Source organism: Quercus lobata, chromosome 1 (assembly GCF_001633185.2).
Source record: "Quercus lobata isolate SW786 chromosome 1, ValleyOak3.0 Primary Assembly, whole genome shotgun sequence".
Taxonomy (NCBI): domain Eukaryota; kingdom Viridiplantae; phylum Streptophyta; class Magnoliopsida; order Fagales; family Fagaceae; genus Quercus; species Quercus lobata.
Window position 1 is genome coordinate 23467785 of NC_044904.1, and position 12487 is coordinate 23480271.

At 34.6% G+C, this 12487-nt stretch overlaps 2 protein-coding genes across 2 annotated transcripts; both read left to right on the forward strand.

Moving 5' to 3' along the window:
* The first annotated feature begins 287 nt into the window (after positions 1-287).
* On the forward strand, positions 288-2786 carry LOC115983952 (50S ribosomal protein L17, chloroplastic). The gene is made up of 2 exons (XM_031106815.1): positions 288-619; positions 2216-2786. Exons 1-2 carry the CDS (start codon positions 316-318, stop codon positions 2623-2625), a joined length of 714 nt encoding a protein of 237 aa, XP_030962675.1. The 5' UTR covers positions 288-315; the 3' UTR covers positions 2626-2786.
* A 4546-nt stretch (positions 2787-7332) lies between these two features.
* LOC115983962 lies at positions 7333-9955 on the forward strand. Its single transcript, XM_031106827.1, has 3 exons — positions 7333-7688; positions 8311-8543; positions 9466-9955. The coding sequence occupies exons 1-3, from the start codon at positions 7425-7427 to the stop codon at positions 9659-9661; spliced, it is 693 nt and encodes a 230-aa protein (XP_030962687.1). The 5' UTR covers positions 7333-7424; the 3' UTR covers positions 9662-9955.
* Positions 9956-12487: the final 2532 nt, after the last annotated feature.

A 12487-nucleotide genomic window follows, 5' to 3' on the forward strand; every position in this document is an offset into this window, starting at 1 on the left:
CAAGTAAATTTAGTCATTATCGTTATTTCTTGGATGTAAATTTTTGACATGACAAACGATCAAAATAAAAAATTAGTTTATTGCCACACAATTTTCATCCAAAAGATAACTGAAGTGACTAAATTGGCACAATTATAAAAAGTTAGGGACTAAATTAACAAAATTGAAATGTTACGGATCAAATTGAAATACAATATAAAAAATAAGAACCAAATTCGTAGCTTACCCTTATTAATTTAATATCCAATTTTACAAGTAAGACCGGACCGGAGCCGGTTTTGAAAACAACACTGATAAGGAGGAGATTGTGATGTAATGTTAAGAGCGCTCTCTCTCTCTCTCTCCCCTTTATCTTTTACTTCTCTGGTTAGAACAGGGGGCATCGTTCAGTGCAGTCCAGGAATGGCGTTCTGCAGCAGCTGTGTAATAACTGGAAATACAAATAGATGGAGTATGGCATCTCTTAAATCAGCCCTTCCTCCTCCTTCATTACGCTTCCCAACCATGGCCACCGCTACTTCATTTCAGTCCAAGCCCAAGCCCAAGTCCAAACTGCTTCTCCGCTCTTTCAATGGCCTCGCTCCTCTTCAACCCTCTCTCTTCCCAACTTCTTGCCCAGGTACTTTTCATCATTACCCACTTTTTAAATTTTCATTTCCAATGTCTTCACTATGAGTTTTTTTTTTTTTGGTTGACAATTACTATGTGATATTCAATTCTTGTGCTCTAGCCTCTAGTTTATTTTGTTTCCTGAGACTTCCAGAGGTAAAAATTGAAAACTTTGCCTGGTTGTGCATTGTGATTTATTTGTCTTACCCATATAATGAGCAATCTCATTTGATATTTCATATGTCATTTGTTTTAATGTTTTTTATAATCAACTTACCACCAAATAAGTTTGCCTGATTGTTCATAGTCCAACATTGTGTTGATTTCTACATAATTCAAGTCGAGGTTGAACACAAATTTTTTTTGTTTGTTAATATTTTGCTAAAATGTGTACTTCCAACCAAAGTACTTGAACATTAGCCCGTTCATTTTCCACCTTAGTCCAATTAGACATCCTCAAATATACTTTCAAAACAAAAAATGAAGAGAACTAACAGTCATAACATACTGTAGACTATATTAGAAGGAAAAGAACAAAGGTGTTTACTTTGCTAGAAAGAATAACATAGATAAGAAGATAAATATTAATTGAAAAACAGAAGGGTGTTCTCAATCATGAAAAATAACAACATAAATAATCATATAAAAAAAGAGGTTCTTTATCACTGAAATAAGTAAGTAACATAAAGCTCTGATTCAACTAAAATAGGAGCTATAATTAGAGAAAATGAGGTAGTCTAACAGAAAGAGGGAAAGGGCAATAGGCACTAGTTGTTGATTCAAGAAAAGCGCAAAGGTTGCTTCTTGCTCTTGAAGTGTTCTAGAGGGTTGTGCTGGGTTTAGTCTGCCAGTGGAAATTTCAATTTACCTTCAGTTAGGTGGTCATCCAAATGTAAAATGTTGCCTCACTCCGGTCTAGTGGCTTAGGTGGTTGGCCAACTTCCTTAATTCCGCTTCGAGTTTCTCTTTCTCTCAAAGAAACGAATTGGGTAACAATAGTCATAATTGCACTCTATCACTAATGACTTGTAGTTTGTGCTTATTAATTTTGAACTGGAACTTGGCTAACTTTTAATTTGTACTTTTGTTGCTTGGTGTAGTGTAAGACAAGTCATGGGATATTGTGGGAGAGAGCTAAATAGGAGTGGAAGTGCGTAACTAAGGGATGCTTTAGGATATTATTATTTTATCTCTTACAAAGTTCCTCTAACCTTGCTGCCACCACCTACTATCCCTCTTGCTTCTGGTGTTTTTGGTTATTTCATTGCTCTTGCGCTCCTACACCATGAATCATCCAATATGCACATTACTTGTTTAGTTTATGGTGACACAAACGTAGTGGGATATAATGATTTGGATGAATCATTGAATTATGCAAGAGAAAGTTGAGGTCTTTTAACAAAGAACTTAGTCGTATCCTGACTTCATTGATAAATTTTCAAGGACTGCAAGTCCAACTGCTGTTAAATAACATGTGGTTATTGTTACTACTGCCCTGTAAAATAACATGTGGTATACCTTAATCCTATAACAGACTATCTATGCAACATTTAGTTCCTCTTCCTGTTGGCTTGAAATACTTTTAAGCACTCGTCTCCTGGTGCAGAATTTACCAGCTTTGGTCATTGTTTTCCCACTATTGGCAATGGGGGTCGAGTCTTTGCTATGAGACATGGGAGGCGAGTACCCAAACTCAATAGGCCCCCTGACCAGCGTAAGGCACTAATTCGGGGCCTCACAACACAGCTCCTTAAACATGGTCGCATCAAGACTACGAGAGCAAGAGCTAGTGCAGTGAGGAAGTATATTGATAAGATGATCACATTGGCAAAAGATGGATCTCTTCATAAGAGGAGACAAGCTCTTGGCTTCATATACGAGAAGCAGATTGTCCATGCCTTGTTTGCCGAGGCTCCAGAAAGGTATGGAGAGAGGAATGGAGGGTATACACGAATTCTCTTTACTTTGCCACGGCGAGGAGATAATGCTCCTATGGCCTACATTGAGCTTGTCTAGGTTTTAAGTATATCTGCACGCAGACTATTACTCGGACCATTATTCTCACTTCATGCTTCTGTTAGGTAATATCTTGTGTAGTAACAAATGATCTAATGAATGGTTATTTGATTCTTGATAATTTCGAAGTTGCAATTTAGTCTTCGTATTGTTTTTCTTCAGCTTGTATGGTGCTTCTCTGCTTATATTTGTACGTCTCTTCAGCAGTTATTATTTGTCCCCCAGTTTCTAGTATAGTTCATTATTGTTGCTTTACTTTCTTCTTATATGTTCACTTGTAACATAAAACTCTTTATACATGCATCACATATCCAAATGGATTTTCCCAATTGTATTATAAAGGGTTTTAGTTGAGAAAGTGATTTGCTAATTCTTGGTGTTGATACCTATATCAAATTATAAAGTGATCACCACTCAACCAAAAAATAAAGGTGAATAAAAAGATTATAAAAAAGAAAGGAAGAAAACAAAAGGGAGTTGGGGATGATTTTTCTTTATTCTAATTTTTCATGAAGGGCCATTCCCATAGAACAAAGCAGTTTGACAAGAAGCCCAGCCCAGCATCGATCGCATTTTTCTACTAGGTATGGTTTAATGATAAGAGTTCTCACATTGCTTCACATGATACTTGACAGGAGTTGAATGATTTGAGCAATAACACTAAAACGAATTTGTTGTGCCCACAATAAATGCTCCATCAAGGCCCTAGTGTACATGTGATGTTACTCTTACTGTGTTACATGGCATGATGGAGACCCCTTCTTTATTTGGTAAAAAAAAAAAAAATGTTTTATCTGAAATAAATAATTGAAAGAATTATGGTGTTGGGTCATTCCTGTTGGTTTCTGCTGCCCTGAGTATTGTGGGTTTCGGTTTAGGTATGATTTTGTCTCTTGCTTAAAATAGGTACAAGATTAGGGAAGTATAGCTGTAAGTTGTTTGTAATTGTGAGTTCATTGATTCATTCGTTAAATAAACGTATCAAGCTTGCGCTTAAATTGCTTGTACTTAAAGGCTCAGTTATTGAATAAATTAAACTTGGTTCAATATGTATGTAAACACTAAGATTATACTTTTGGTGATTAGTAAGGTGCAACTTAAAACAAATTGTTAAAATATGCATTTTGGTTTTATTTTTCTTTAAAAATATTGCTTTTTTTTTTTGGATAGAAAATACACTGAAACTATTATTATAACAACATCACAATACAGATACATCCCGAATAAGAGCTTGTTGAATACAGCAAGGAATCTCTTCAATCCAAATTACATCATTGACAAAGTTTTGAGCTTGTTTTGCTAAAATATGGGCTGGCTTATTGCCAATCCTGTGTACATGAGAAAAATTAAAACACCAATTTCAGCACCTAACCCATGAATGCCTTCCACAATAGCATCAATAGAAGTGGGTGACAGTGTAAACTGCTTGAGAGCATTAGAGATTATCAAGGAATCAACTTCCAACACCACATCTCGCAACCCCAAATGCCTTGCTAGCAACAAACCAGCCTCATAGGCCTTAGCTTCAACTTCAAGTAACCCCAATGGAGCTTTGATCTTTTTGCACAAAGCTGCCTTTAATCTGCCTCTTCAACATCTCTTATTACAACACCAATCCCAGCTTGCTTCTTTGATGAAAAAAGAGCCCCATCTACACTAATTTTAAATAAACCCGTTGAAGGAGGAAACCAGACCGAGAGTAGAGGCTCTTGTTGTGCGTCAGGTAGGTGCTGAACCGGATCTAATGTAGCATGAAGGCATGAATCCACTACAGACCAGTGCTTCTAGAGGTAATTTGCTGTCCAAAGAGCCATGGCTGGACCTGTTTTGCTTTCACCTCCATAAAGAATTTCATTTCTGTTACTTCGGAGTGCCCAAGTAGTTGTTACAAGCTGTGAACATTTTTCCTCTCCAGCTGCATTAGTCATCATGACAAACCATAACAAGTCCATAAAAGAACCAAGATGAACATCAAAAGGCAGTAGTTGTAATTTTGAAGCAGCCCAAGTTTCTTGTGCTTTCGGACAGCCCCAAAAAATGTGACCATTCGTCTCAGCCTCATCATGGCAGCAAACACATGTCTTCTGCAATCACATTAAGCCTCCTTAACTTGACTTTGGTCGGTTAAGTGTCACGACAAGCACGCCAACAAAAGTGTCGCACCTTATGGGGAATGGGCAAAGACCAAATTTTCCTCCAAAACTTCCTCAATGAACTACCATCAGAAGTAGTTCCACAGGTTGCAGATGTAAACAAATTAATCACTAATTTATAAGCACTCCTAACAGTGAAATTTCCATTAGAAGTTTCAGCCCAAACCATTTTAAAAATATTGCTATTGAAAGTATATGTAGTTAGTGAATTTTTAAAATATCACATGCAATAATTAATATAGCCTATAAATATAGGCTTCTTATAACTTAACCAACTCAATGAACTTCTTCTCAAAAAAAAAAAAAAAAAAAAAAAAAAAAACCAACACATAGAAATTAATAATTTCGTTAATAAGCTTTAGTTCATTTGGGAAATTAAGAATAAACTTGAACATAATTTAGTTCAGTATAAAACTCAAGTTCACATTCAGCTTTTTTTAAAAAAAAAGTGACCAAATTTAAACATCTTAAAAAGCACCGGATCATCCAAGACGAAGGGAGACTTTGACCTTGGGCCCAAATATTTTTAAAAATATTAGTGTATATATATAGGTAATAATTTTGGAAATTTTGTTCTATAAATTACATTTTGTTCCCCTTAACAATATCATTGATTATTTTAAGAGTAATGTTATAGTACAAACATTTTTACAAATTGTTGAAGTAGCATATTTTTATTGGTTTAAATTGGGACCACCACTTACATCACTTTTGTACTTACTAATAATCACTCATTATATTAGTAATTTGTAAAAAAAATTTGGAACTCTAGTATTTTCCTTATTTTAAAAGCCATACAAAAATTTATAGATTTAAAATCTAAAGCAAAATATACAAACCTAAGAAAATTAGCCCAACAATAAAACAATTAGGTACAAGTAACCAGGGGCAAAGCCACCTTATGCATTGGGGCGGCCATGGCCCCTTCAAAAATTTTTAAAACCTCTCTAATTATAGGTAAAACTAGGCTAGAATCATTTTGAGTTAAGAGTTAGCCCCCACAAGATTAAAAGATTGCACCCCCCCCCCCCAACATGTCACTCATAAAATTCTTCTCATCCCAAATCCCAACTGTGTAATCATTAAAATTAACTCCTTTTGTCTTTTCCATTTTTCTCTAAAGCATGATAGCCACATCCATATTTTTTTAGTTTTTAGTTATTCAATTTTTGTAAAGGGATAAAATTGAGGTGTAGTACATCAAATTACTTGATTAAAATCATATGTATTGAATTTAATTGTCCTTAAAAATGATAACATTATTTGTATTTTATTGGTCATGTTAAACATGTGCTTGAATTTAATTAAAGAACCTAATATATTACACTTAGGATGTTGTACTTAAGTTTTGCACTTTTTCAAAACTATTACAATATCCCGTTCCACTTAAAAGCCACTGAAAAGACTTTTCTCATCACTTGGTGCTCTCTCTTCAGTTACTCATCATTAACTCTTCCATGGGATGCTCTCACATAATCACATTTTCATTAGTTTCTCCCTCTTCCTTAACAAAGGGTTTTCTTATTTAAAGCTAAGCAAATATTGAGAAATACCAATTTCTTCTTCTTTTACAGTTTGTTGTATACTTATATTTGATTTCTATGAATGTTATGGACTTAAGGTTTTTCAAAAGAATGGGAGAAACTCAAGAAAAAAAAGACTTAAGATGCTCAATTGGTCGATTAACTTGTTAGTATTTTGATTTTTGAGTGCTATAGAATTACACTGACAAAAAAATTCTATCAATAATCTTGTGTTATAAATATATTGTACTTTGAGTTTTTCATTGAATTGCAAATCAAAATGATAGTTTTACCTTGGCTCCCCCAAGCAAAAATTCCTGGCTATGCCCCTGCAAGTAACCAATTTTATTCAAAACAGACAACTTGATCCTTTAAAAAATTTTAAACAAAATAATTTTATCTTTACTCAATAGCATATGTACACATCAAAAATATAAATAAATAATACCTCTTAGCAGTTAAGCAGAAGAGTCGGAGGCCAGAGTAGCCACATGAAACCACCAACAAAGCTGCTCCTAACTTCAAGTTTTGGCGTGAATTCCAGTTAGCTCAATTGGTAAAATCTCTGATAGTTGTATAAGGGATCTGGGGTTCAATCCCCGCCTACACCAAAAACTGATTGGTGTCTTGGTTTGATGATAAATAAATATCATTAGGAGCGGACGCCATAGGTTGAAAATTTCTCAAAAACAAAAAAACTTCAAGTTTTGGCTTCATACTGTGTATCATGTTTACAAGTTGGTAAGAAAGGGATATTTTGGTAAATTGGTTAGTTTTCAATGGTTCACTACTAATTAATTAAAGAGAAATGGATTTTCAAAAATTGTCTTCAATTTCTGTGATTAATCATTAAAATGCCTAAACAGTAAATTGTCAACAAGAAGTTCATCATTGAAACAAAATTTCCCATTAGTAATAATAATAAAAATATTTAAAATTAAATAAAAGAGAAAATTTGGAATAGAAAAAAAAGGAAAAAAAAAACAAAAAAACAAAAACAAGAAGAAGATAATAACTGGATAATAAGATAGATTCTGTTATCCTAGGTATGTCTCGGTCTTTTGGTTGTCTTTGTGAGCCTTTTGCTTAGCTAATTTTACAAGTAGCGGTGAAGGAGAGAAATATGTTAAGTGTGACGAGTCTCTCTCTGGGCTCTCGAGCTTCCATGGTAATTCAGGTTCCCACTCCAACCCAAACCCAACACAGTGGTGCTTCTGCCTTTTCTCTTGGTAAAGGGAGTACAAGCAGACGCAGCGGCCATTGTTCACCACTGGGATTTCTGTCTTTTGGCAATTCTAGTAGCTGCACCACCTTATCTTCCTCTGTTAAGACAGCAGTTGCAGCTGTCGACTCCGACCAACTCAGTTCTTCCAATCCTGCTGACAAGGTTTCTTCTTCTGTTACCCATTGTGCTTCTTGTTTATCTCTCTTTACTAATCAACTAGGAAAGTCTCAATTCCTCATATATTTTATGTATTTCTTCTCCAGATCCTGAAATATATATAAACATTTTGTGTTTGTATTTGCATGTGTATATTAATAGATTGATTTTCCTCTATTAGCTTTCAGTAAAAATTTTTCATACATTTAGTCATATACCTGTGCGGCTGTGCCGTAAGAAGATGCTCCAACCATAATATATTGGGCAAAACAAAAACTTAGGTACAGTTGCTTAGATGCTATATCTTAGGTTCTCTAATTTAATTCAAAAATGTGTTTGCATTGGCTATTAAGTCATTTAGTTGAATTTAATTGTGGAAAAATGACATTGCTTGCACTGCATTGTTCAATATAATTATGGGATTGAGTTTAATTAGGGAACCAAAGTATCAACACCTATGAAACTGTGCTTAAGTTTTGCTCTAATTTCTCTCTCCCTCTCAACACATAATTGACCAAAACCCAATTCAGTTGGCTTATCCGTTAAGCAAAAAATCATCTCACTTAACATTTGAGATGACCAAAACGCTGCCTTTAATTTGGTTTTACTTTCTTATATTTCCATACAGGAACAAGCAAACAAGTATTATTTCGTTGTTGCAAACGCAAAATTCATGCTGGATGAAGAGGAGCATTTCCAGGAGCTTTTGTCTGAGCGGCTGCGTCTCTATGGGGAGCGGAACAAAGAGCAGGACTTCTGGCTTGTGATTGAGCCAAAGTTCTTGGATAAATTCCCTAACATTACTAAGAGATTACGGAGACCTGCTGTTGCTCTGGTTTCAACCAATGGTCCCTGGATCACGTAAGAACCCCACTGCTCAACTGCCTACTAAGTGTTAATTACTCCTGTTCTTTGTTCCTTTCCCCCTACCTTTTATAGAACTCCCACATAGATAGTTGAAAGTGCTTTGAATTTCTAGAAGTGCATCAGTATCATGCTCTTGAAATCAAGATAACAAATGTAGGGATTCTTGCAAAGGCTATTACAAACCACAAACAGTAAGCTCTATGATTGTTCTGCCTGCTGTAGACCATAGGTTTCAGATGCTTGTGATGTTCTATGCTATTGCAGTATAGAGATTCTTAGTCCAGGTTTCCACCAAGCATATCTACTTTTTTCTTCTTTTCCCTTCTTGTTAAGTGAGCAATTGATGATTTCAGCCAAGTGCCTGGGTGTGTGGCAAGTTTTTCTCAACTTTTCACTTGTTTTTTGCTAAATAAAAATGGTGAGGGACACCAATTGTGGCTACCCTACCTAGGCATGACCATGGTAGCTCCTCTACCCACTGAGGAACCAATGCTTGAGGGGCCTAGACAGGGATGGGAGGCTGCAAGCACTCTGTTGATTGAGTTGAACCTTGGTATGATCTCAATCCCACCCACAGCATTACTGGTTTAAGGCAGTGGGAGCTAATTGTCCCTAAGCTGAACCAATGGCATGCCATCGCCCTGAAGGTTTCAACTCAGGGCTTACCCTATACCAAGACCCTAATCAGTGAGCCATGACTTCGGGTGCTAACTTTTCACTAGTTTTACTGATAAAATTTGGAGACTCCATAGTTACAAAATAGATTATGTAATGATAATTGTATAAATTTTTCCAAATTTATTTATCGATAACACTATTGCATTGGAAATCACCCACCCCAACCTTGTATAAAATAAAAACAGTTATCTTTTCTTGCCCACCATTTATCTCTGCCCGTAATCACTTGGTTTGGCAGGTTCATGAAGTTAAGACTGGACCGGGTTTTATCAGAAAGCTTCAGCGCTGAAAGTCTTGAAGAAGCATTAGCCTCAAATCCTACCAATCTAGAGTTTGAGAAACCAGAAGAGTGGGTGGCACCTTACCCAAAGTATGAATCAGGGTGGTGGAAGCCCTTCTTGCCCCCTGGATCAAAAGAGGAAGTCAAAGTATAAAAACATACTTCCTTTTTGACCAAGCCTTTTACATTTTCCTCATCAATGTGGATTTTTCATCATGTATTGCTGACTAACAGTTGAAGTTGGTGAGGTTTGCATACTACTCTGTAAGATAGTGCTGACACTTTGTAATTTAGTTTTGAAGGTTACCACCTCAGGAGGTGAGATTTAGGAGTTGAATATGAGATTGTGATAGAGTGGTAAGCATAAATTGGCATTTTCTATGTTAAGTCAATATAATAAAAGTTCTGCAAGTGAATGAAGTGGTGCATCTTGGCAATTGGTAGTCCATATCAATTTTTAAGGCTTACATTTGATCGCTTGTATGGGTTAGGCTTGGTGGCGGGAGAAGCACTTTCTGCTAATAAATTGGCCTTGGGTCCTTATACTTGATGCTTTAAGATTATAAGGCCTGCACAAAAAGCTGCCTTTCACTTTTTATGATTTTTGTGCCTCTTATAAATCAACTAAATGTATGATATATATTTGCAATTGAAACATACTTAAAGCCTTCTCTCTCTCTCAACAAGAAACACATACTTGACCTCATTATGATTGGGAGCATACTTCTTATGAATGAGGCCATACCTCTCACTATTCAGTATTCATGTCTGCCATATTCTCTGCTTTTGGCAATATTATAGAATGCGTATAGAAAATGTGAAGACTTCCCACCTTCAGAGGCTGACTGCCCTTTTGAAGGTTTGTCAGTTCATTAGTTTGGCAGCCTAGACAATTGAAATTTGTATCTGCTCAAAAAATTGATTATAAGAAAACCTCCATCCATTCAAAAATATGCATTTTTGCTTGTAAATATTTTACATTTTTTTTCTCTTCAAGAAAATTTTTAAAAAATATACCTTCTGTGACATCAAATGAGAGGCAGGGCAATGGATGGATCCATATGAAGAAAAAGGTGTTCAAGAAACTTCACAAATCGGCAGAGGTACTAACCTTCCCTGGTTTTGGAGTTTCAGTAGAACATTTCCATCCTTGTAAATAGTCCTGCATGTTATCCTAGTAAAAATTAAGTTAAGGATACCCTTGTTAACAAAAAAAAAAGAGTAAGAAAAAACAGATGCAGTACTTATCTTGCTAACTTGTTGAGCAGGTGACAGGATCATGCTTTAAGTACTAATCATAAAGATAATTGTCAGTGAAATTAAAAATGATTGGTATGGTACGAATGATGATCTTCTTTTTATTTGGAACTAGCCAAATATGGTAGATTCCACCCCTCCCCTTAACTATGACACAGTTGTAATATATTCTGTAAACTTTGAAAGCAAGTAATATCCCTATGATCTATTGGTAACTAGCTTATGATCACTTCTTTGCCCCTCAATATTAACAGAAAATTCAAATTTCTGTTAGACATTTAATTTAATTTTTTTTTTCTATTTAATTTGACAAAACTATAATGTTATGGAACAAAATGCTTATTACCAATAAATCATAGAGGACATTACTCAGTTTTAAGTTTAGGGGGAAATGCAATTGTACCATAGTTAAGGGGAAGGTGCAATTAGCCCAAAGAAAATAAAAATAAAAATAATATATATGATGCTTCAAAGCATAGTAGTAAATTTATGCAAATTACTTTGTCTTCCCTTGCATTGTTTTCCTCAACCAAATAGAGGAATTTGTATATCTATTATATATGCAATGCTTCAAGGGTGTAGTACTAAGTTTATATTACAATTTCTTCCCTTCCATTATTTTTTTTCAAACAAACAAAGGAAATTCATATCTCTTGTTTCTACATTTTTTCCCCGCTTTGCTGTCATTCCTATATGCTGGAGCTCATATTTTTTAACATGCATCAATAGAGTGGACCATGAGATTGAACAATAACCAAGCTATTTCACCAAGCCTTTTACTTTTCTCTTTCCAAAAGAAAATTAAAAAGAAAGAATAAAAATGTAGAAACCGTAGGAACTATAAGTGCTCCAAATTCATGATCCCTTTCTTTCGAGGAAACGTTTTCTAAAAATCTAGAATTTTTTTTTAATGGAAAATGACTTGATTTTCAAGAAACATTTTATGAAGAACTAACTCATTTTCATGTGTTTTATTATGACTATGAAAATGTGTCATAATACATTTTTGTTGTTGTTAGTATCTCACGAAAAATTATCAATATTTCTTGTAATTCCAAAACATCATATGAACGTGAAATTTTATTCATGAAAATAGACCTAAATTAGGATAATATTTTCTATTTTTGGGTGTTTGACAGTCTCAAATAAGAAAAAAAAGAAAGCCTCAAAGTCAGAATCAATGTGAAAAGTGAGAAAACAAGTTATTTGAGCAAAAAAAAAAAAAAAATCATTTGGAAAAACATCAACGGTCAATTTGTGGAGGGAGAGGAGAGACAAATTACTATTGGGAGATTTTATTTTCCTAAGTCGTTTGAATAGTGGTGGCTTTAGGATTTTTTTGTAGGGGGGTCAGCAGTGGTAGAGTTAGGAATTTGTCACGAGGGGCAAGTAAAAAAATAAAATAATTAATTTTTTTTTTATATGTACAACTTCCATATTATATACGTTATACAATAATCTAAAATAGTATTCTAAATATAATTTGGTATAAATATTAGTAAGACAACAATCATTGAATACATAAAAATAACTAATCATACACGTACCTAGTCTCTTGGAGTTGGACTAAAGTTAAATGTGATTTCAGTAAAACAACCATTGAAATGCACAAAAATAATAAATTTGAAGTTTAGAAAGTTTAGTTTTACTAAAGAAAATTTAAGAAAACATAAGCCACTATGACACAAGGTAGAAGAATATGGCCCATCTTTTTAAAAAAAGA